This window comes from Daldinia vernicosa (assembly GCF_022497035.1).
Source record: "Daldinia vernicosa strain CBS 139.73 unplaced genomic scaffold F5Y00scaffold_19, whole genome shotgun sequence".
In the NCBI taxonomy this organism is placed as follows: domain Eukaryota; kingdom Fungi; phylum Ascomycota; class Sordariomycetes; order Xylariales; family Hypoxylaceae; genus Daldinia; species Daldinia vernicosa.
In genome coordinates this window covers 174,328-198,150 of record NW_025953935.1, presented here as the reverse complement: position 1 = coordinate 198,150, position 23,823 = coordinate 174,328, and the positions used below count along the sequence as shown (strand labels likewise).

Sequence of the window (23,823 nt, the reverse complement as noted above, 5' to 3'; positions counted from 1 at the left end):
TAGATGTCAGTTGAACAGATGGCATCACGAAGCTTTCGTGTTGATTTTAACCCAAGACTCCAGGTCCTCGTATCGAACGCCAGATCGGAAAGACTTGTCAGGGATTGTTGCAGGAACCGCGACCCAGAGATTCCAAAACTACGATCACACGTGCAGATCGGATAGGTACGGCGAGTCAGGTACCGCTAGTCTCTACCAAATTCAATTTACACTTTACCAACTCAATGGATTACGTATGTCTTCATGTAGGATAAGATATTTTGTCTCGAAAAATCCAGGCGCATGTGCAGATACACAAAGTAAACGGGTCACCATGCAATGTCTAGGCTATACGAAATCTGGCTTGAATAAGGTGGCGAATAGGAGGTGGCTGCGTCGCCGCATGGCTTGTCGAAGCGGTGAGGTGAGAGATAGGAAGTACAAGCATCCAACCAGATAATGGAGATGAATAGGAGAGCGGAAGAAAAACAGGAGATGCTAGGTGATGGTGTCACTAATGCACTAACACGCTAAGATGGAGGGGCAAAGCAAAAAGCTGAGGCTGTTAAATTCCCCTCAACCCCACTAAGTCTGCATGTTATGCCGGCAGGACGGGATATCTAGCTTCTTTAGTGGATGGTTAAGTGTAATGTATTGTACACTAATGTATGTACATGCAGATATACACTGGGATCCCTCGTTCCTGCCCCTCAGCTAGGGGGATCCCTTACGTATTTACCTAAGGTACTTGTTCTTCTTTTTCCTCGACTCTTCAACTTCAAGCATCTGCTTCTTCCATAAAGTCAGCACTAGCTTTACAATTCTAGGTTGTTTTTTGGCAAGCGATTGGTATATTTCCTACCCGCTTTCCTCTTTTTCTATTAACCTTTATTCATCCTTACGACTTCTAGTACCACTTAAGAGCACCATGCCAGAATTCACTCCCACCGAGGTCCAGAACCTCAAGTCCGTATACGAAAAGGCCGGCCAAGGCCACGTGTTCACGTATTTCGATTCCCTAAGCCAGCCCGAGCAAAAGGCTTTCTTCGAACAGCTCCAGAAGATCGACCCCGCCAGAGTTCAGAAGCTACGAGACCTTGCTCTAAACCCACCAACAGAAGAGGGACAGACCGTCCTTGAGCCACTTCCCGAGTCGGCAACCGCTAGCATTTACGATTCGAAGCCGGAGGATATTCAAAGGTGGTATGATCTCGGTCTAGATCTGATTGGGAAGGGTGAGGTTGCCGTGGTTTTACTGGCTGGCGGTCAGGGTACCCGCCTGGGAAGCAAGGCCCCAAAAGGTGCCTTCGATATCAAACTTCCTTCCCATAAATCCCTCTTCCAGATTCAAGCCGAACGAATCCTGAAAATCCAAAAGCTGGCCGCTGCGCGGGCCGCAGACCCTAGCAAGGCCGTAATTCCATGGTTTATCATGACCAGTGGTCCCACACGTGGGCCGACTGAGAAGTTCTTCAAGAAGGAAAAGCTCGACGAGCTTAGCGCCGAGGAGAACGCAAACCGAGTCAAGGGCGAGCCTTATTTTGGCCTCGACCCCAATAACGTGACCATCTTCGAGCAAGGTGTGCTCCCTTGCATCACGAATGACGGAAAATTCATGCTCGCGAGCAAGGGGAAACTTGCAGTTGCCCCCGACGGCAACGGTGGCCTATACAAGGCTCTACAAGACGAAGGGGTTCTCGAAAAGATGCGACCCAATATCAAGCATGTCCATGCGTACTGTGTTGACAACTGCCTGGCCAGGGTTGCGGATCCGATCTTCATTGGATTTGCCGCCGAAAAGAAGGTCAAGATTGCCACTAAGGTTGTGAGGAAGCGAGATGCCAAGGAGTCGGTCGGTCTCATTCTCCAGAAGAATGGCAAGCCTGACGTGGTCGAATACTCGGAAGTTGACGATGCCACCCGCCAAGCAATGGACCCCAAGCAGCCCAGCATCCTCAAGTTCCGCGCCGCCAACATCGTCAACCACTATTACTCATTCGAATATTTGGACAGCATGGGAGATGCTGTGAACAGCTTGCCACCGCACGTTGCCCGAAAGAAGATTCCCTTCTTCGACACAGAGAAGGGCGAGGCTGTAGATCCTAAAACGCCCAACGGCATCAAGCTAGAGCAATTTGTCTTCGACAACTTCAAGTGGCTAAACTTGAACGAATTTGCTTGCTTCGAGGTCAAGCGTGAAGAAGAGTTCTCCCCGCTAAAGAATGCAGACCCAGCCCAAAAGGCTGACGGGTCATTCGAGAAGGAGCCTGAGGACAGCCCTACAACCAGCCGCAGACACATCAAAGAGCAAGGTCGACGGTGGGTTGAAGCCGTTGGCGCAACCGTCAAGAACGGAGATGCTGATGGGGGTCTCGAGGTTTCCCCACTCACGAGCTACGTAAGTCTCCATACATATCAAGACCATAGAAATAATCTAACAGAATACATAGGGAGGCGAAGGCCTAGAGGGATTCAAGGGACAGACTATCGAAAAAGTTACTATTTAGATAGGCAAAAGGACAGATGTTGTGATAGACGAATTAACGTAAAATTTTGAATGTCCAAAAAGGGGCGATGCCAAAACATATCAGTCACCCTCCCCTTAAAGTTGCGGTATTCTCATCTTTCCCAAGGAATATTGCGCTCAAACTTGTTTTAAAATACGTAAGAAACTGATAAGGAGGAACCTTAATACATTGCGAAATGCATCGCGAAATACCTAAGATAAGGCCGCGCTCATGACTTCGGAAAGATCCCACTTGCGAGCCTGCGAGCACGTGGAAACGCGAAACGCCCGCGCGAGCTTGCGAGTGCAAGCGTTTCCGTAAATTTTTATTAGTAACCTAGAGGCGCGCCAGCTTTTTTGACGCCTTTCTACCCTCGTAAATAGACTCGGGGACAAAGCGGAGTCGATTCCATACAAAAACAATTAAAAAAAATAGCGACACAATACCCCTTCGTAAACTCAGGGCACTTAGGGCAAAACGACCAGAACTTACTATAAATCAACAAACAACAACGAGAATGACGACGAGGTCAAGCTCTTCAATAAACGTACACGATTCGAGGCACGTGACGCCTGATGCTGAGCTTATAAGACCTTCCCAGTCAATAGACGAAATGATTCAAGAAGGCCGAAAGCGCTCTATCGACGATTACACTGTATCAAAGGGGGTATGTTGAGGTGGCAGCTAAGACTACGGACCCCCCTCGTGACATATACGTGTTAAAAAACGAGGCCCGGGAGGAGTATAATAAGGCTATAGCACCGCTTACAAAAGCCCCAAAAGCCTGGAATAGCTGGATATCTACCTGGGAGATTGCCTTCTTACGGGCAAAACAACAAGGACTAGCGGCGGTTAGCGACCCCGAGGAGTGGTTTTATGCGTTCACACGAGCCTTGGAACCCGTAATCCCTGAATGGGTAGTACCCCTGAGCATCATCCTCGAAAAGAGCATTCTCAACAAGACCCTACAGTATAATGAGGTGTCGATAGCGCTACGACGACATATACAGATATTCGAACTCAATAAACAAAAAGGTAAGCTGCATAGAGGTATTTTTGGACCAACTTACGGCACTGATAAGGGTGAAAATACAGATCAAGAGACTGATTCAAGTCGCCAAGGGAGGTCTTTACAACCCCCTAGGAACCCTAAGAAAAGGCAGGGTAGCTCCAATAAGCGTAAGAGGGCTGAGACTAGCCCTCAACGACCTGCAAGACCACGCCCCAACACAGGCAACAACAAGGAGTGTGAGGCGTGTCATGGGCGTCACGATCTCGAAGAGTGCTTTTACGTCTTTGAGTCAAAACGACCTGACTATTTTAGGGGTCATAAGGGACTCACCATCCTAGTAAATATCAACCTGAAAAATAACCCTGATCTGGCCACCAGGGTCGAAACCCTGAAAAGGGAGGATCAACAGCAAAACACCAAAAGAGAGGATAGTTAATTAAACCACCAGATAGCAAACTCACAAGTCGGCGCCTCCTTCGTGATGTCAGTACCAAACACGGCGTTTAACATCAGTCAATACCCGTTGAAAGACTCAGCGATATTAGATTCAGGGACTACTATACACGTCTTTAATCAAATCTCCAGATTTATCAACTTTAGGTTTGCTCCACCAGGCGACTACATCGTCGCTGGCAAAAAAACGCGTCAAGGTAATAGATTACGGAGACGTAGACATACGCACCACACACGCCAAGGGGTCTACTCGAATCAGACTTATAAGCGTTGCCTATTGCGAGAATTTTGCTTGCAACCTCGTATTGTTGAGGCTATTGAGGAGGCAAGGCTACTCTGTGTATGACTAACCTCACCGGGCATTAATCCTGACAGTAAGCTACTTAGTACCGCAGTATACAGCCCTATAATGAGTTAACCACCATATATCCCCGTCCTGTACGTGGAAATGCAATGTCTTACATGGCAATCTAATTAAGAGCAGTCTAATACCCGCAGCCTTAATTTCTTCCACTGCGCGGTTTGTATTTCCAGGCACGGAACTCTCGATCTTGACTAGGAGTAGTTTGGATCTGCTTCCTTTTGGGGATGCCTTCAGCCTAGCAACGCCTGGTGATGACTAGGTAGTTTAAGTGAGTGGGAACATACGAACTACCTATAAATCGGCGTATAACACAGCCAATCAGTGGATTATATACCTAACTCAGAGTAAGAAGATGGATGAGAAGAAGTTAGAGGGGATGGGGGTCGAATCTTACCTGATCTTGCCCATAGCTTATACACAGACGTATAGGGAGACTACGCTCTAGCGAAAAGACATCCTTATTGTACATTTCTAGTTAGGTCACCTCGTCTTGATTGCCAAAGAAATATGGAGAAATTAGTTAGAGTTTAGGTAGAGTTTAGAGGCTTTGAAGGTCTCTAACCTAGAAATTTCAAAATAATCTAACCGTATGTATGGAATATCACCTAAACAATATTGTTATACAATTATAAACCCTCCAATAGGGCTATTGTGTCTATAAACGAGAGTGAGAATCTTCCCTGGGATATTTGCTAAAAGTTTTGCTTAAGATAGCCTATAATACTAAAAGGCACCAACCCGCCACCTGATGCACTTTTATAAATGATCGGGTATACATAACCAGGTGCTGTCCATGTCATCCACAAACTTAACCAAATGAAGCTTAAGAAATGTTGCACGATCTGCGGCAGTAGGACAATGCCAGGCACGACGCTGATTATATCTTCAATAAAAAGACCCAATGGCTGGACGAGGAAGAAACGTAATGCGCCAGATTTAGAAGCCGGAATTCCTATATCCACCCTTCTTAGTCATTTTTCTCAAGTAATGCAATGGTTTGTGTGTGGTAACGTACCTGACGCGATGTCAATGGCAATATGGATGGCTCCAGAAATAGCAAATATCAGGCATATACGCAGATACCGAACCAGCCTACCACTTTTTCGTAGGCGGAAGATGCTATACACGACGTAATTTGCCAATGCATGCAACCAATGGCCGTTAGCCTGGGGCCAGAATATGCTAGATACTGGTTAACTCATTGATAACGGGCTCAAGGCTTAGACACATACCTCCAAACGTGTCTTAAACTAAACGACGTCAAGATAGGTCCGTTAAAAGGGGGCCAATCCCAGGGGGAGCTTAGGCCTATAGCCACACAGATAAAGGACGCGAGCGCGTATACTCCACGCTGGAATGATATTAGGCTTACACCGAGTCCAATGGTAGCGAAGTATCTCTCCCTAAGCGAGACCTCCTCAGTTCTAGAAAACGGGTTGATTTTATCTATGAAAGACAACTTCGTAGTAATATTCTTGTCTCGCAAAGAGTCCATTGCATCTAATACTAGATAGCAAGCAAGTATCGTCCAGCCAGTGTAGAAAAGAAAGCGACTAGACGAATACAAACTTTTGTCTAGCCGGGGCACGTTCCTGACCTGGTACGGTGTATTCACAAAACGCCATGAGAAGAAAGTTGAGAAGCCGAACTTCAAGCGAGATATTATGTTCAATCGGTGTAATCTCCTCGAATTTGGGTATTGCTTTGAATTTCCCACCCCTGCATTTCGATTTATTAAGTCATTGGTAGGACCCCGAGCGTCGAAGCTCCAACCACTGAGTATAGCAACGTCTAGGTAATGCAAAAATGAGAAAAGTGTATATCCTCCTAAAGCCGCAGCCCAAGCGCTTCTTTTGATATACTCTAGGCAGCTTGAAAGACAATGAAACGTTAAATAGGCAAAGGCAAATAAGGAGATTCCTCGCAGTGGTGATGAAGGGGATGTAAACCCGATAACGACTGGTGCGAGAAAAACAACCGCGATGGTATCAAATATAGGATGGTAACTCATCTTGAGAGGTAGTCAATGTGAGTTTCGAAGAATCAAAATAAAGAAGGTGAAGTAGCGAAAGCACGACTTAAAGCTACCTAGATTGCTTTCAAAAGGGGTCAGGTGTCGCTTTTGGACATTAAGACTAATTGAAAGAACAACCACCGAATTGATAATCGTACTAATAGCATTCCAGATGGGGTAGTTACCTAGGTACCTATCCGAAACAAAGAGGACATACTTCCCGTACTTACATGTATGTAGCTTCCACCATAGTAGAACCTTAGGTACCAGGTAGGTACGCACCTATATCCCAAATAGGTCAGGTACCAGTGCAGGTTTAGAGTACCCACGTACAAGGGACACATAATATGTATACCTCTGTATATGTATGTATGTGTGTCATAAGATTCTGGCCCTAGAGGTTGAAGCAGTCGCGACAGCGTTAAAGTTAAGTTAGGTACCATAGATAGAAGGTACCTTATAAGGAAATTACGCCAGGATAAGCTTCTTCATGAGTAAAGGCAAGAGACCCAAATCCTGATTCATATAGAGTCTCTTCATCTATATGTCCTCGTTAAGATATCTCATACTCTACTTGACAGCAGCCTCTTAACTACCTAGGTCTCAGGTACTCGTATTATCGTCTTGGTTATTTTTCCGGAAAAAGTCAAACAACTTACCCAAAACATGGAGTCGGCTACCAAACATTCAGGAATTCTCGATCTCCCTGGCGAGGTACTCTTAATGATATTCGAGGAGTTCAAAAACTTTTATCAGGATCCCAACATGAGGAACACGCGTATCTACAAAAATCGGAATATCGTGAATGTGCGTCTCACTTGCAAAAAATTCTGCAGCGTCAGCTCCCATCTGCTTCTGGATTCCGTCAACGTCGAAATAAACTTACGTTCCGTTCAACGATTCCAGGATATATCGAAACATCCTCTCATAGCCCGCGGGGTGCGGTCAATACGTATCTTACTACACTACCATAGTGGTTCCTTAGCTGAAAACCTGAGTACCTATGGAATTCATCAAGCGCAAAGGATAAGGGATATCGTTCGTGCCTTGGAATCAATAATAAATAGAGATTATGAACTGTACACGGAGATCTCCTTAAACCGAATGCGCGAAGAATGCCACCAAGGGTTAAAGATAGCTGAGGCATGGCAACATCTAGGGCAAAGTAACGATGAGGGGCTGTTCGAGCGCATGGCTCGGTCGGGCTACGACATATACCGATCACTTTACGAAGAGCAGGAACTTCTGCGGGAGCAACGACGTTTTAGTCGGCATGTGGCTGAGGGAATAGCCAGAATGTCTGGTGTCCGACAACTAGAATTCTACGACATCCCTGAGTCCCGCTACGAATACACTTCCATCTCTGATTTGATGGAACATGATAAAATAATGAACATGTTGGTCTCACCATTATCATGGAAGGAAGGAGACGATTACAGACCAGCATCGCCACCTTGCGAGATCGTTTTTGATCTACCACTAGCACTCCGTGAACTTAGGGTCCAGCTCACCAGCCTTCGGATCGCCGCTGCATTATATAGGCCAGAAATAAATGTACCAAGCCAAGAGCGCTCGGCCGATTTAACGGCCGCAATGCAGAGCCTGAGGACGTTCACATATGCGTGCAACAGCATCCACCGTCGGCCACCATGGACGCTAACATACCATTATATCTTAGCTGCGTTGAATAATTCAAATATCGAAGAGATCTACATAAATTACTTCTCAGTGACAATGGAATGTCTTTTTGATCAAATGATTCCGCGAAGAGATTGGCCGAGCCTGAAGAAAGTAGAGCTGAGATATTGTTACTTTCACACGGGATGTCTAAGCCGATTTTTAAATGGTTGTAATCCGGCTGTCTTTAAGTACCTGGGTCTTCATTCAATGACTTGGAGCGGTGGAGCTGATGTCCTGGGTATTCTAAAGAGCTCTTGTCTGGACCATTTCTTTATTAGATATGACGCGATGGGTCAAGAGAGCCTAGTTCTTAATAACGAACAGCCTAGATGGCTAGTCGAAAAAGAGAGCAATGGCTTCCGATTCCGGAGGCAGCCTAACATATATTCTGTAGCGAGAGGAACCTTCTGACGCGACTAGGTTATCTACCTACCTAGGCAATACCTTAAAGGAGCTCGGATATTGTATTGCATGGTAGACCACGAAAACGAGGCATACCTACTCGAGGGTTATATTATGGTAGCCTAACATCAAGGCCGGCTGGAGTCTTTACTGTTACACTTAGAACTTTTTACAAAAGCAATGCGCTTCTTTACCTTCTTTACCACTTGAGAATACCAACAACTTCAAATATAAATCTCTAAATCTGGTGCGGATGTGAATTTTTCAAGTGTTGAGAATTAGTACAGAAGACAACTGTTATCTTATAAAAGCCAAAAAAGGTTTTGTAACCTCCTATGCGTAACTAGAAAGTAGAGAACAGTTAGAAACAGAAGATACCGTGAGCTAATTTTGGGATATCTGAATTCACGAAAATACGCATAGGTATAGCAACGGTTGGATAATATTCAGGTACGACGCACTGAAGGAAAACGTCACAATGAAGGGTACCATGACTATTGAAGTATTCATTTTAGAGGTATTGGTCAATACCTATTCTACTGGCCTTATAGAATAGTATATCAATATATCAATATGAAGACTGATGCTGTCTTTTCGTTCACCACGAGCTATATTTATTCCGCAGAGGTCCCAATCAAATAAATAGACAGACAATACGTTACGTCAACAGACCATCAGTGTTACTATAATTTAGGTATGCACTAGAGAATACTTATTTGCTGTGACTATTAAATATTTAAGGTGTTATGGAAACACAGGGGCTCTTATTATCCTAGATAGCGACTGTTACATTTCACCGCACTGGGCAATGACCACGTCCATGTCTGGTATATCCCGTCCACGCCTGCCAGTCTTCGTTCTTTCTATCTTTTCGACTACGTCGAGGCCGTCGACGACTTTTCCAAAGACAACATGTTTCCCGTCAAGGTGAGGAGTAGGCACAGTAGTAATGAAGAACTGGGACCCATTGGTGTGCGGGCCCGAGTTCTGACCTACCGTTAGTACGGATAGGGGAAGATAAGGTAGGACGACTTACAGCCATGGAGAGAAGTCCCTTCTGGGTATGTTTCAAGTCGAAATTTTCATCTTGAAACTGCTTGGTGCCGTAGATACACTTAGAAGGGAGATTAGCGTTTGCATCTGCCAGCGCCTCTCGAGCAAACTTACTGTACTGCCAGTGCCATCGCCGTTGAGAAAGTCTCCGCCTTGAATCATAAAGTTGCTAATCTGTGACTCGTTAGTGTACCATTATCTTGATCACAGATGTAGAAGACGTACGATTCTGTGGAACTTGCTTCCCTTGTAACCCTGACTCTGGCCCCGACTATTCTTGGACTCGCCGGTGCAGAACTGGCGAAAGTTTTCCGCGGTACGAGGGACAGTATCCTTGAAGAGCTCAAAGGTGATCCGCCCGAGGGGTTCACCTGCTACTGATCAGAACCGGTGATAATGTACGTTATGACAAAGCAATAATATGAAGAAAGCCTCGTAGCCCTACGTGAATATCTAATGAGGTAGACAATATGATCACGTGATATCTTTTTACGACGGAAGCGATACTATAGACTCAGGTCTTGGCCTGCTGCTGGGAAGAAAGCATGGGCGGGAATAGATTCGGAAACGCTTACCTCCGAGCGTAACATCAAAGAAAACCCTAGTAATTCCAGCTGATCAGTAAGGTAGTTCCGGAAGGCCGGGTACGGCTGACGAGGCCTGCTCAGCCACGGCCTTAGACTTACAGAGGGTTTCCGGAAGCCGGAAGTTGTGTTGGCGCCATTGACCTAACAACGCAGGGAGAGGCGTGAATGAGGTGATAGGTAGGCGATGACGAGAATACCAAAAGCGGGTAGTTTACTTAGGTAGTATCTCAGTAAGCTTAGATTAGGTAGTGTACCTAATTGTATGTAGGTGGGTGTAGATGAGAAAATGATCGGGTTCGGGTACACGGTAGCCGGTGGTGAAACTCGGAAGAGATATGGAAGGGATAGCACTTCCCTCCGTACTAGTCTACCGGATTTAGGAAAGTACAGTACAACAGCCAGTCAGCTGCCACGATCGACTATACATGCATATGTATTTCCATAACAAAAGGTTTTACGGTCGCGGGGCTAGTGGGGCCTAAGAAGAATCGACTTAGTGGGGTTTGGTATCGAACCTCTGGTAACATTATAATCTGGGGGAAGGTATTCCCTTGTCGTTACTTTGTTACTCCCTTTATGTCCCTAATTTCTTCTCCCTACATACAATTAATAAATACTTCCCAGACACGATACATAGACTCTCTATTCAGATTAGAAGAATCACATAATAGGCCTTGTTTGATGCGAGTCGCACTATGTGATACTTAAGCGGCTATCCTGCATTAGCTCCTTAGAAGATCGACATTAATCGCCTGTTGTCGAGAATGACCTCATGGCCGACCTATACGACCTTAACAAACCAATGTTATTGTTCTCCCCGCCAATCCACCTTTAATGAAACCTATAGTATTAACAATAATAGAAGGTGGCCGTTTACGATTAATGTCGGTGAATAAAACTCGACGGTATTTGATTACGGAATGATGGGGAAACGGTCCTAATTTACAAGGAGTAGAGTTTACCTATGTATAGCTACTATGTAATTACTTCGAACATATCACCAAGATACCCAAGTGCATTAGCTTAGACAGAGTGGTCTTACGACTTCTAACTTCTCGTTTCCGTCCACGATATTCTTGGCACTAACATCAGCCTTATTGCTTTTCGGTTGCTACCCTACGTGCTATTGGTTTAGCCGTTGACAAATAAACACACCATATACTTGGCACGAATCGGCCAGCCGTGATAAGTTCTGGGCACCAGCAAAGAGGCACTGCCCTTTCTACATGTAAAGGGGTATGTGTTTGAGGCTGGCCGGGTACCGTACCTATGATTCGTGGAGCGGCGACAGCAGCCGCATCCGATCGGCGCAATAAAGATGGCCGAGAATTACTAGAACGACATTATCGCGTGTTCGCTAACAGCCAGCCACGAAGCACATGGTACCCGATTTGAATTCAATTGGAATTCAAGCCGGAGTCATCCAAACAACGAATCATGTTGAAGTAAACCTTTAATGCTCACTATTAAGTTAAGTAGCTGCTAGCAACGCAAAAGCCCGCGCCAAGCCTAGAACTTTGGATGAAGTCAGGAGTAACATGAAGACGTAATTCGTGTCTCTTCTTGACGCAGTGCATTGATCATTTCGAATGTCTGTGGGCAGTGATGAGTTATCAGTGGGTTCAGCTGGGAGCTGTGTTGATAAACTAGCTTTCTTATCTTCGTTGGATGCGATGCTATTCGACGCTTGTCGTCTTAGCCTGTCGTCCTAGCCTGTCGATGTTCCCTTTAAGAAGGCCTGGAAGGATGTATCTTACTGTATCATTGTGGCATCATTCCCGAATGCATGATTTGGGCTCTGCCACGCTCACGTAGTATTGAGAAGTCTTAGATAGATCTGTACTTCCTTATTTAGATTCCGATATCCACTAACTAGGTTAAGAAAGCGGCAGTATTGGGATCCCAAAGGTCGATGCAGACATGCAGCTCCAGGGTATGACTGACAACCGACGAACTATCTTGGGGGCATATGTAGTATAAATATACGTGAGATAAATGTGTTGCTATGTATACGATAATTCGATAGGGAGGAATTAAGTGCAGCAATAATATGCTATTCTGTATCATGCGGTAGCGCACTAATCCGCCTGAGCTGCCGAGATCGCTTTCTTTGTTTCTTTCTATTCAGGTTCTCTTTTCGCGTTAGGTGTCCATGTATAAGTGCGACGGCGGCGCAAGAGATTGTGTACATAGTAGAATAGACTTGCGCTATATTAGTTCAGAATGTTAGTTGGACAAGAGGGTGTAGGTATTATACATCAGGCTGTATCTTAAGCGCCCATCTAACATCTCTCTGGAGATCTAGAATACCTGCGCAACTAACAATAATATGTTTTGGAATGTAAAGTCCATACTCCCATACATAAGGAGATTGAAAACCGCCACTATCACCGAAACCGTATGGTTTGAAAAGGCTTGTATGATCTGGTTTAATTTCGAGGTTCTGAAACAGCAATCAAGTCTAGCCTTTCTTATCAGATAACTAAACGATGTTGTAAACGATAGTTACTAACCGTTTTACGTTTTGATGCTGTTCAGTTTAAAACTTAATCTTAATACTAACTAGTGTATATTGATTGTGCTAGTAAATTACACCAATAACAGTCTCAACAACCCTGGGTCTCTGCAAGTCACATTGTGGATCATTTGTCCTGTGCTCCCACTTCGATTACTGTGAATGGTTCATGATGTAATAAGACAACATGCATACGAGGGTCTATGTAAGAAACTTAGGTACTTTGCGTAAAATCATTATTTGCTTAGGTGTCGTCGTCGGATGTGCGCCACTGACTGGATTATGTTTGTACTTTGTAGATTTGACAAACATTAGGTTGAATGACAAGTTTAGACAACAATACATCTCATTCAAGGTCTAAAATCAGGAGCCGAAACGGGTCAACTTAAGCTGCGTCTCTATTTCCTTGTCTGGCTTAGACGTGAGTGCTCTTGCTCCTGCTCCTACACTAAAGTACCTAACTGAGATTAACCTTTTGATTGGGTAATTGCGGTTCCACCACCACCTATCAGTGAAGCCAAGCGTTCAAAACCGAAAACCGCCCCAGCAAGCCCAGCCCGTCCAGCCCCGATAAGGACCGTCTGCAGCATCTGCAGCGTCTGCCACTTCCCACTTCCGTCTCAAAGTTGGCTGCTTGCGCAGCTGCGAGTTTACATATCACAGGACCTGACGGACTAAAACAGTCAGACTTTCTACCCCCAAATCCTTCCTTCTTATGCGCTTCTCCATCCACCAAGTTTCCTTGTCCTTTTTATGGTCGCACCTCTTTCTCCACCCTTGTCTCCTTGGCTGAAGGCCTAAGCTAATAACGTATATTACAACTTTGATCACTATTCCACTAGTTATTCTAATCCTCTGCCAACTTCCAACTTCACCCGTACCTTGGCACTCCCGCCCGCGGATATTGCGACGATCGGCATCATTTGCTATTTTGCTATTTTCCTTTTTCCCTTCTCGAAGACACAATCGCGAAGAAAAAATAAAGAGGACGTAGATCGTGATTCAATTCAATTCCCCACTCGGCGATTTGACAGTAAATGGCATCTCTGCTCAGTATACGACCGTGTTGATACGATTCTTTGTCGAGGCCTTTCGCCGATGACCCCCTCGCTTGACGATTAATCGGCTGTTCCGATATTTGTTTCAATTGTAGCCATCTTGTTTGCGAAGATGGCTGATTTCAATCAGGTCTTGGCGGGTGGCGCTCATTTTGTCGCAAGGGCGATTGAACATCAAGTTCGACAGGCCGCCTCGTCACCGGACCCGACGTCCTCCGTCTTTAGTTCTGCGTCTGGCACTCCTACGCCATCAGCAGCCTCGCCGCCCGCGACTCCAGAGCCTTCTACGGGTAATACCAACAATGGCGATCAGAATAATGGTGGCCAGTCGACTAATTCCCCTCTACTATTCTTTGTAGCCTTGGGGTTTGGTGTCGTTTTTACCAACCTTTGGTGAGCCATATCCAGCGGCATAGCCGTCGGCTGCTACCTTACAATCTAACATTTGGGATAGGATTATCGTTGGTGTCAAATACTGCTTTCGTTACAATGCACGCAATCGACAGCTGCGAGGATTGGATGAAAATGGAGAACCTATCAACCTCGAGAACATGCCCGCCAGACCACATCGTCGACGTCGAGAAAAGAAGTTGATGACGATGGATGAAGTCAACGATAAATTTCCCATGATGAAATATAAGGCTTGGGTCTCAGTCCGTGCAAGCGAAGGGTTGCCTACTGCTGGTGGTGTCTCTGCCCCGCCTAGCCGCGCCAACAGCGTAAGGAGCGTTGAAGGTATCGTGCCGGAAATTTCGTCCAAAGAACAAGAATCGAATGAAGATCACACTGATCCCAGCGCTGTCTCAAAACCTACGGATCGAGAAAGGTCGCACGCCAGCCAAGAGAGCCAGGACACCACGCCCGACAGTAACCAAGCTGGCGACAACAAACTTACCCATGCGCAAACCGCGGAAAGTATAAATATGAAAGACCATGATCATCGTGCGAGTATTGACGAAGAGGATGATGATGACGAACATATAGACGCTGCTCTGCCTCCCGAACTGGTAGGTACTCAGGGCGATACGTGCGCAATCTGTATCGACACACTCGAAGACAACGACGATATTCGTGGATTGACTTGCGGCCATGCGTTCCACGCTGTTTGTATCGACCCTTGGTTGACCAACCGGAGAGCGTCGTGTCCCCTCTGTAAGGCAGATTACTATACACCCAAGCCACGCCCGCCTCCTACAGACGGTGATCCGGCAAATCCTACATCTCACAATGCCGACCCGACCCGAAACAATGGTCGAATGAATATGCCGAGGTCTCCGCAGCGCACATTCACATCATGGAGTAACTTCCGGGGGGCTCCGCGTGGTATGATTGCGGGTCGCTTCGGAGGTGTCGGTTCGGATTCGGCGAATTACAGCCGGCAACCACGGATATGGGAGAGAAATCGCTCAGAACACCCACGAGATCATCATCGTCGACATAACCCCCAGCCTGAGCCTCAGCCAGCCGCAGCGGAGAACGCCGGGATTTTTTCAAGAGTTCGCGGTCGTTTCCCACCATTCCGACTGAATGAGCTGATGCGGAGGGACCGTAACGGGCAAGCCCCCGATGCAAGCGGGGTGACAGCTTCTGGTGCCAATGGCGGGGCGAACACTACACCATCACAATTGGAAGCGGGTGTACGACCGTCAACGACTGCGGTCAACTGAGGAATTTAATATCCATAGACATCGGCTTAATCCAAGGAATATATAAATATTGCATTGTTTCATGGTCTTTCCAACCATATCCTGTATACGGTATACGACGTTGCGAAATGAATCCTCATACCCCTGTATCTGCTTTCTATAAGTTTCATTTTCCAACTACGACAACAACTAGTCGCTAGAAGATCAGCACATCGCCCAGCTTACCTGCCGACCCGGAGTGATTCGCCGAGGCTATACGGTAGAGGACCGGAGGGCACGAAACTACTGAGGAGTTTGTGTTGCGAACGGAGGGAAAACCTGTGACTTTCATCATTACTTTTAGGTTTTTGTTCGAGGTTGATCCTGGCCGGCACCCCGAACTTTCGAGGGCGACGGACCGAGAAACATGGTCGGGTATCGCAATGCATTTGTTCGCGGGAGTAGGCGGTGTTCCGAGGTATTCTCCCAGTATATACATCAGGGTTTCCCCCTTCCTTTTGAGGAGTTCTAGTTGAGGGTAGATATGTATCTTATCGTTGTAGGGAAGCAAAAGGATTTGCTATTCTCTTTTTCTAGTGTCCCCCAGAGCCAAAGGAGTAAAGGAGAGAGAGGGAGTGTTGTCGAAATAGGAGGACTCCCTGCGTAAGCCTTGTATGCATATACTTATCTACCTCTGTTAGCTAGCAAATACGCGAGCTAGGAATAGAGCAATGCTAGAAAGCAGATTGCAATGAATGGATATATTCATATTCGTACATTGCTTCGTGGCAGATTAGGCCTTGACTGTATTGTTGTATCATAGTTTTTATAGTACAAGCTGGCTTAGATGCAATTCTATACATGAAAAATCTCGTTGTCTCGACCCTCTTAGTTTGTGGATATGGGTATCTTCATAATTCGACTTAAAAATCTAGTCCTATTCTCCGTCCCTCTATCTCTTTCACATCTCACTTCAGGTATTTCCCTAGATTCCATACTCTATACCTAGGTAGGTAGGTACCTAATCATGTCCAGACGACCCCTAGAGGTACTTCCCCTTCGCAAACCTCCCGCCGAAATCGGCAGCGCGATTCAGCAACTCCCGGCGCTGCGCGGTGCCGATGCGCCCGCCGAGCTTCATGTCCTTCTCGCGGTCGAAGGCGCGCTTGCTCGGATCGTCTTCCTCCTCCTCGGTCTGTAGCTTGCGCCCTTGCCGCGACGCCTGGTGTTCTTCGTATAGGCTGCGGCCGCGCGTCGCCTCGGTGTAGCTGCGCACGCGGTCCTGCTGCTCTTGGGCTTCTTTCGATAACGGAGCGTCTGCGGCGGCTGTACTGCTGCCCGCACCCGCACCGCGGCCGCTGCTCGTGGTCCGCGTCTGCGTCGCGGCGTCGTCTGTGCGCCCGAGAACGGCGTTCTCGAGGCGCTTGCGCTTCTGCTCGGGAGTCTCCGTCCATATGCTGCTGATTTCGTTGCCGGGCGCGGCGCTGGACGCCGTTCGCGGACCGCTTGCGAAACGCCGGTTTTTGAGCTTGGTTGGGTCTGGCGCGCGGTATCCGCTTGCGGTTGGGGGCGCGAGCATCCAGTCGTCGCGCTGGGGGCCGGCGGCTGCTTCGGCTGCGCGAGCGGCTTCTTCGGCGGCGCGGGCTTGGGTTTGTCGCTGGATGTGGGAGATTGACGTTGGGAGGGCAGGGCCGTAGTCATCGTCGTCATCGTCGTCCGAGTCTGAGTTGGCGGATGTGGTTGGTCGCTCGGAGAGAGGGGCGGGTGGAGGCGCGGGGCCGTGGACGCGTTTTGCGGATGGGGGGGCTGGAGGTGGTGCTGGTCCGGCCTCGTCGTCGGAAGAGCTGTTTTCGTCGTCTAATTGGATTTCATCTTGGTTTTTGGGTGGAAGAGTAGGTCCTATAGATGGTCGAGTATTCGTGGGTGGCGGTGGGGCGGATGGACCGATGTCATCGTTGTCGCTGTCGTCTAATTTGATCTCATCTGTGTTTGGGGGCGGTAAGGTAGGTCCTATAGATGCTTTCGCTGCTGGCTGAGGAGTAGGTGGACCATAGCCATCATCATCATCATCATTACTGTCGAGATCTATTTCGTCCTGGTTGGTTTGTGCTTGTTCCGTAGCTTGTAGCTTTGCGGCAGGAGAGTCTGCTGATTCATCTTCTGGAGTACGCTTGCGCTTGGAAAGGTGCGGTGGTAATTGAGGCCCTACGGACGACATGGTGAAACTAATGAAAGGGGTTTACTATTTACTATTTGAATGTGCAACGAATTAAGACTTGGGATCTTTGAAGTGTGATGATATGTAATAAATAATGGATAGAAGAAGAATGTTAGGTACATAACGTACTAAATGAAAATGTACCCTTTTTGCAAGGCTAAGTTGATGTCAAATGAGCTAAGATATCGATTACACACCTGTGACCCCCGTCCTTGTTGGCTCATGCAGTGCTTATCATTTAGCGCTTTTTAGTGGGCCATCGCTTATGATTGGTGATGTTCCTCACTGAGCTCAGCAGCCCCTGTTCCTACTGTACATTCACTATGCCTGCTAATAGTAAGGCTGAGCTAGGTACCTCGACTTTAGGTAGATGAATGGATTCGAGAGGTGCTGCAATAATAGCGTCTAATAAAATACTTGTACCACTTCACTTCCTCCTCTACTCCTACAGACAGGTTAAAGGGAAACACGTCCGCTCTACGGTCCTCCACCCCGCGATTTTGTACCGATAATCACCGTCTAACTTTCCGCGTCCGACAGAGCCATAGAGTTAATACTTACCCAAAGCTTCAAGCCCACTACGTATAGTACGCAGCTGTAACGGTGGTCTCGATAGCTACGAGATCGTGAAGCCAATACGTCTTAAAGCTACGGCGCAAAGCAATACAAGAAGTAGCGATCGTATTTGAAGTCATGCGCCCGATGTGGACGTCTCGATGAGCTTGCCTTCCCCGGAGAAAGACAATGGGGCTGCCAGTATGGATGATGATCATCTAGATCTATCTCCCGATGGAGAGGGGATATCGAGCGACGAGGAGACAATTAAGCCGGAGCGTGAGGTAGAACAAGAGCAATTAGAAGTAGAAGGAGATGTTGAAGAAGAGCCAGGGAGCATTATATCTGACCAGCCTACTGGAAATGGAGTTGTCGCGAATCGGTATCGTCAACTCCTACGAAATCGCGATGATATTTCAGAAGCAGGATCAAGCGAGGGTCTGCCTCGAAGGGCCGGGAGTCCCATCGATTCGTTGCTTTCCGTGCCCGACGATTCACCTTCGGTTCAAGTAAGCTTCTATACTTGCTACGATTCTACTAAGAAGCGGGAGAGTATAGGTTAACTAACAGCTTCAGGGTTCCATGATATCTTCCCTTGGGAGCAGTAGGGTGCCCTCTCTCGCTTCCCGTCCTGGGCTTAGCAGTCCTACACCCTCATTTAGACCCTTCGATCGACGATTCCAATCTCGTATAGCCTCCCCTTCGACGCTATCTCCGCGGCCGTCGTCGCCTGCTTTTCTCGCGGGACATAGCAGACAGGCTTCCATGAGCAGCCAATTCTTATTGGAATCCGGCGATACCGAAACCCCCACGCCCCCATGGGAAGTAGTACGATGGACTAAGCTAAAGAAACTAAACGGGCAGGTATTCTCCGAAGCTGGGAAGCGTAACTTTGGTTCACCTACGTGTATAGCTATATCTGCGTCCATCGTATTGGGCACCTCAAAAGGCATAATCCTAATGTTTGATTATAATCAAAATCTTAAGATGATTATCGGCCCAGGCACGAAAGGTCTGCACTACTTTTAACCCTTTTTGCAATTCTTTATTAACTGGTTACAGCTGTTGAATCTGGATCCATCACCGCCATTGCTATCTCCGCAGATCATACGACGATAGGCAGTGGCCATGCTAGCGGCAATATCTTCACGTGGGATACTAGCCGGGTGTCTCGGCCCTTCCTCCATATTCCACCCCTTGACTCAACCCAGTTACAAAACCGGACGACAGATGGCCATATGCCTAATGTAGCAATAACCCATATAGGGTTCCTAGGCACTAGGCACACTGCCCTGGTCTCCGCCGACGACCGCGGAATGGCATTTTCACATCTTGCGACTCGGGGTACTGGCGCTCTTGGGCGGACGGTCAAGACGGTGAGGATATTGGGCCGCTACCCTGATGCTCCTCCTCCTACATCAGGGAAGCCCCTGAAGCCTAGCACTGTATTGGCCTTTTCTCCATTACCACTTGGGAATGTTGAACGAGCAACAGACACGATGGGCCTAACGGCAATGCTCACCCCTTATCTGCTTGTAATAGTCTCGACGACACCGGTTGCGCAGACCCAGCATAAATCGGCCAGACCAAAAGACGTAGCACCGCATAGTGCTATGACCGGCTGCTTGGCGTGGTTTCCCGCCGTCAAATTGAAGGTCCCCGATCCTGTCACTGGTAGCACTATGTCTAAAGTCAAATTGGTCTACTGTTGGTCGAATGTGCTCACCGTTCTTGACGTGGATGAGGTACCTACGGATGGTAAAGATAAACCTCCGGCCCTCAAATTCAAGGCGCGTAGTAGATGGACGTGCGAAGAAGCAATTGTGGCAGTCCAGTGGCTCAGTCGCTCTGTTTTGACCGTCCTGACGATCACGCAGAGACTTATTGTTCTTGAAGACCGCTCGATGAGGATGACGGAAGCTTTCGATCTCATCCATAAGTACATATATCACGCTGATCTCTTTTCCGCTCAATTACACAATCTAGTTGAGCAGCTCGATGAAGACGATACGTCAATGCATGGTGTTGTCGCAGATGCTTTCTACATGAGTTTCAAGGCATACAAGGGCCGCATCTTCCTGCTAGGGTTCAACGACGTATCCATCGGTGCGTTATCGAACTGGGCTGATCGATTAATAGCATTGATGGAGAACGGCGACTACATTGGTGCAATACAGCTAGCAACCACTTACTATACAGGGGATGCAAATAAGTTAACAGTTGGCCTTCCTGAAGATGCTACTTTAAGGCATCGAATGGTGCGTGATAAGATAATGGAGATCATGAGTGCATCTCTGAAATATGCATTTGGTCAACGGCAAAAGAACAAGGCCTCAGTAGATGACCAACATCTACGACAACTTGCAGAAACCTGTTTTATCGCCTGCCAAAGTGTAGGAGACCTCGACTTCCTCTTTGATGAGATGTATGAATGGTATGAAGACGCCGGCGTCGAAGGCGTCTTTTTAGAGGTATTAGAACCATATATTCTCGAAAAGACCATATCAATTGTGCCACCAACCGCCGTCAAGGCCATGGTTACTCACTATGTCAGCAAAGGCTGGGAAAGCCGCCTAGAAGAGATTATCTGTCATATGGAAACTACTACCCTTGACATCGATCAGATAACTTCGCTTTGCAAGCAGCATGGCCTTTATGATGCCCTTATATACGTCTGGAACCAGGCGTTATCCGATTATATCACACCTCTTATCGACCTACTTACTCTGTTAATACCTCTAGTGCACAACACCGAATATACAAACTCCGGAGATTTAATGGAAGATGAGATATTTGGAGTTAATGCGCTTAAGATGTTCCCATATCTCTCTTACACGCTAACCGGGAGGGTCTATCCTACGGGTGGTAGGATGGCAGATAGAGTAGCCTCCCAGGCCAAGGCAGAGCTTTACTGGTTTCTCTTTTCAGGGAAGAGCATAAGTTGGCCTAAGGGCAGCAGCAAAATATTTCTCACTCGACCAAAGCAAACGGTAGAGCCATCTTTCCCGTATCTCAGGATGATACTACAATATGATGCACCGAGCTTTTTAAGCGCGTTGAACGAAGCCTTTGAAGACCCCTTTCTGAACGAATCTCAGGAGAAACAACTCAACGGTGGCACTGGAAAAGACTTACCAGAAGAGCAAATATTCGGCTTGACTGTCGATCGCCAGTATGTCGTGTCCATCCTATTAGAGATCATGAACCCAAACGACTTTGCACCAGAGGATACTATATATCTGGATATGTTTATCGCGCGAAATCTTCCCAAATTTCCACAGTATCTTCTCATACCAGGTTCTACCCTTGACAAGGTCTTGTCTGGGCTATGCAACTATCCCGGCATAGATCTCGCCGAAGATGCTCAGTTGAGTGCGGAATATCTACTCTCTATATACCAGCCGCCAGACATATCAGCAATGATACCCCTGTTTAAGAAGGCATGTTTTTACCGTATCCTAAAGCGGACATACAGAAACGACAAACAATACGGGAAGCTATTACAAACATACTTCGAAGACCCGGAAGACCAAATGGACGCTTTCGAATGCGTCGCTGAGTGTCTACGCCCCCAAGCTAATCTCACTAAGAAACAAATTCAAGATGTGCACGATGTTATTAAAAATAACTCACGGGACCTAGTCGAGCTTGACCCAATCCAAGCTGCCCAGACCCTAGCTACATATGCACCCAACTTGCATAGATTCGTCTTGGATTCGCTTGAGAAGGGATCAGAACTGCAGTTTACGTACCTCCGAGCTCTACTTGAACCCGACCCCGAAGCTACAAGGCAACCAGATACGACCCTAGACCGGGATTTCATCGAACAATATGTACAACTCATGTGTCGGTACGATCCTTCCCATGTCTCAGACTACGTCGGCATCGTACAGGCTACAAATCTGAGGCTAGACAAATTACTGCCAGCTATGGAAGACACGGGAGTAATCGACGCAGCAGTTATTCTTATGGCCCGGGAAGGGCAAGTTCAAGACGCTATGAGCCGCCTGACTAAACATTTGGAAACTTTAGAGTCGGCTCTTCACGGATTAGTAGCAAATGAAGATGAGCATTCCGAGGATATAGACGTCAAAGAAGCTGCCGAAGATCTGCTCAGAGGACTGCAGAAATATACGCATGTTGGTATCTGGCTATGCCAGGGACAGATGAAAACCACTAAGAAGCTCAATGCGGTTGGTCGACGAAACTCGCCATCGCCTAGCGAACTTTCCCCCGACGAAGCGTTATGGCTTGAGCTAATAGACACCACGGTTCAGATTACGCGGCGTTTATCATCTGTTGTTGCGCCATCTAATCCGGTTAGAGTCTCTAGTACCGCTTCTCCATCGCCGGTCCTTGATAGCGACAAGCTAATTGGGCTCCTGCGCTCACTTGTACAGCACACATTCACAGCGCTTATGACAGCAACATCCACACAGAATGGAGTCCTTCCTACCAATCGCATAGCAAGCTCAGGAGGTAGCCTCACGTTCCTTCGGATCCTCCGAGCCTTCTTGACTCGCGCAGCCGCCACTTCTCCTAACCTTGCTGACCTTCGAGCTGTTCTAACTTCAATCTTCTCGGCCTATGCATATGAAGAATCCATACTACAACTTTCAAATAGGCTCCTCGAGCAGCAATTGTTCGTCAATGTTAAAGAAGCGGTGGAGCTACGGCAACGGGGATGGCGGCCCAGGGGGTCCACGTGCGAGGCTTGCGGGAAGCGAGTTTGGGGTCCTGGAGTTTCCGGAAATGTCTTCGAGGCATGGGAGGAGAAGCAAGCTATCGAGAACAAGAAGCGAGAGGAAAAGAAGGCCGCATTAGTCAATCGGTCTATCGCGCGCGGAAAGGGTAAGGCCGATTTCCCGCAAGAGGCCGAATCCTATAATGGAAAGGGGAAAGGTAAAAGCACGGAGCGAAGCGATGGTTCCAGCTTAGCAGATGAGCATATGGTAAATGGTGAACAGGACATCTATGGCTCTGTTATCGAGTCGAATGGAGACACTTATGAACGGCGAAAAGACCAACCCTTAGGTCCACTCGTCGTCTTAGCTTGCAGGCATATATACCACAAGGCTTGCCTAGACGCGCTACAAGCAAAGAGGGCGGCGAACGGAGACCATAGAGAGGTGGATGACTTCGGTCGCGAGACAGATTACAGATGTCCTATTGACGGTTAGAATAGGAAAAGGATAAGATCGGCGCGGTCTGACCGTTGTATTTACAAATGTACACTACGATAGTTACAAAGCCGTCGACACTCGATCGAGCACTATAAATATAATTTTGGAGATGTGTAAAGACGTCCATGGGATTTTGGATACGTCTATCTACCTACCTGCCTACATTTCATTCCCAAGGGTACAATTGGATGGAGCAGATGATGATGCAAAAAGGGCAAAAAGGGCAAAAATGCAAAACGTACAACACCGGGGATTCGCTGGTCGTCACCGACCCAACTACTAGTCCAGCGATATCCGGTTTATCGATGGGAGAGCAGACGGGATCCCGAGTTTTCCAGATTCTATGGTCGTACGTGATGGTTACAGTTGTTTTTTCGATATATGCATCCAGGCACTGCCAGGTGAAGGGCCCCATCCATTTGGCTAGTCAATCAAGTACCTAAAATAAGCCTTGCACTCACTAAGCGGAGCCGGAAAGCGTTGTAACAATAACAACTTCATTGTTCCGTAAGGGATTTCAAGCTTGGCTATAAATGCTTGTGGTTAGTCAGAAGGTTGTATATACCCAAGCCCTTTCGGATGCCTCACCCAGAATCCTAACACAACTCTTAACCCAAT

At 47.2% G+C, this 23,823-nt stretch overlaps 7 protein-coding genes across 7 annotated transcripts; 5 read left to right on the top strand and 2 right to left on the bottom strand.

Annotated features, from left to right (window-relative positions):
- The first annotated feature begins 637 nt into the window (after nt 1-637).
- Nucleotides 638-2,736, top strand: F5Y00DRAFT_54006 (nucleotide-diphospho-sugar transferase). The gene is made up of 3 exons (XM_048013783.1): nt 638-828; nt 902-2,377; nt 2,430-2,736. Exons 2-3 carry the CDS (start codon nt 908-910, stop codon nt 2,484-2,486), a joined length of 1,527 nt encoding a protein of 508 aa, XP_047865508.1. The 5' UTR covers nt 638-828; nt 902-907; the 3' UTR covers nt 2,487-2,736.
- A 267-nt stretch (nt 2,737-3,003) lies between these two features.
- F5Y00DRAFT_268997 (uncharacterized protein) lies at nt 3,004-4,430 on the top strand (the record flags this gene model as incomplete). The annotated part of the gene is made up of 2 exons (XM_048012361.1): nt 3,004-3,153; nt 3,218-4,430. 2 exons carry the CDS (start codon nt 3,004-3,006, stop codon nt 3,932-3,934), a joined length of 867 nt encoding a protein of 288 aa, XP_047865507.1. The 3' UTR covers nt 3,935-4,430.
- Nucleotides 4,431-6,995: 2,565 nt separating this feature from the next.
- F5Y00DRAFT_268996 (uncharacterized protein) lies at nt 6,996-8,420 on the top strand (the record flags this gene model as incomplete). The annotated part of the gene is made up of 1 exon (XM_048012360.1): nt 6,996-8,420. One exon carries the CDS (start codon nt 6,996-6,998, stop codon nt 8,418-8,420), a length of 1,425 nt encoding a protein of 474 aa, XP_047865506.1.
- A 680-nt stretch (nt 8,421-9,100) lies between these two features.
- Nucleotides 9,101-10,407, bottom strand: F5Y00DRAFT_235164 (putative U-snRNP-associated cyclophilin). The gene is made up of 6 exons (XM_048007524.1): nt 10,151-10,407; nt 10,040-10,065; nt 9,690-9,835; nt 9,579-9,638; nt 9,448-9,525; nt 9,101-9,398 (listed from the first exon to the last, which is right to left on the bottom strand). Exons 1-6 carry the CDS (start codon nt 10,186-10,188, stop codon nt 9,198-9,200), a joined length of 549 nt encoding a protein of 182 aa, XP_047865505.1. The 5' UTR covers nt 10,189-10,407; the 3' UTR covers nt 9,101-9,197.
- Nucleotides 10,408-13,736: 3,329 nt separating this feature from the next.
- On the top strand, nt 13,737-16,020 carry F5Y00DRAFT_268994 (uncharacterized protein; the record flags this gene model as incomplete). The annotated part of the gene is made up of 2 exons (XM_048012359.1): nt 13,737-14,017; nt 14,079-16,020. The coding sequence occupies 2 exons, from the start codon at nt 13,737-13,739 to the stop codon at nt 15,289-15,291; spliced, it is 1,494 nt and encodes a 497-aa protein (XP_047865504.1). The 3' UTR covers nt 15,292-16,020.
- F5Y00DRAFT_53953 (uncharacterized protein) lies at nt 16,020-17,606 on the bottom strand. Its single transcript, XM_048013782.1, has one exon. It carries the CDS (start codon nt 17,465-17,467, stop codon nt 16,292-16,294), a length of 1,176 nt encoding a protein of 391 aa, XP_047865503.1. The 5' UTR covers nt 17,468-17,606; the 3' UTR covers nt 16,020-16,291.
- A 47-nt stretch (nt 17,607-17,653) lies between these two features.
- On the top strand, nt 17,654-23,462 carry F5Y00DRAFT_235157 (Golgi CORVET complex core vacuolar protein 8-domain-containing protein). Its single transcript, XM_048007523.1, has 3 exons — nt 17,654-18,518; nt 18,589-19,034; nt 19,085-23,462. Exons 1-3 carry the CDS (start codon nt 18,184-18,186, stop codon nt 23,200-23,202), a joined length of 4,899 nt encoding a protein of 1,632 aa, XP_047865502.1. The 5' UTR covers nt 17,654-18,183; the 3' UTR covers nt 23,203-23,462.
- The last annotated feature ends 361 nt before the right edge of the window (nt 23,463-23,823 follow it).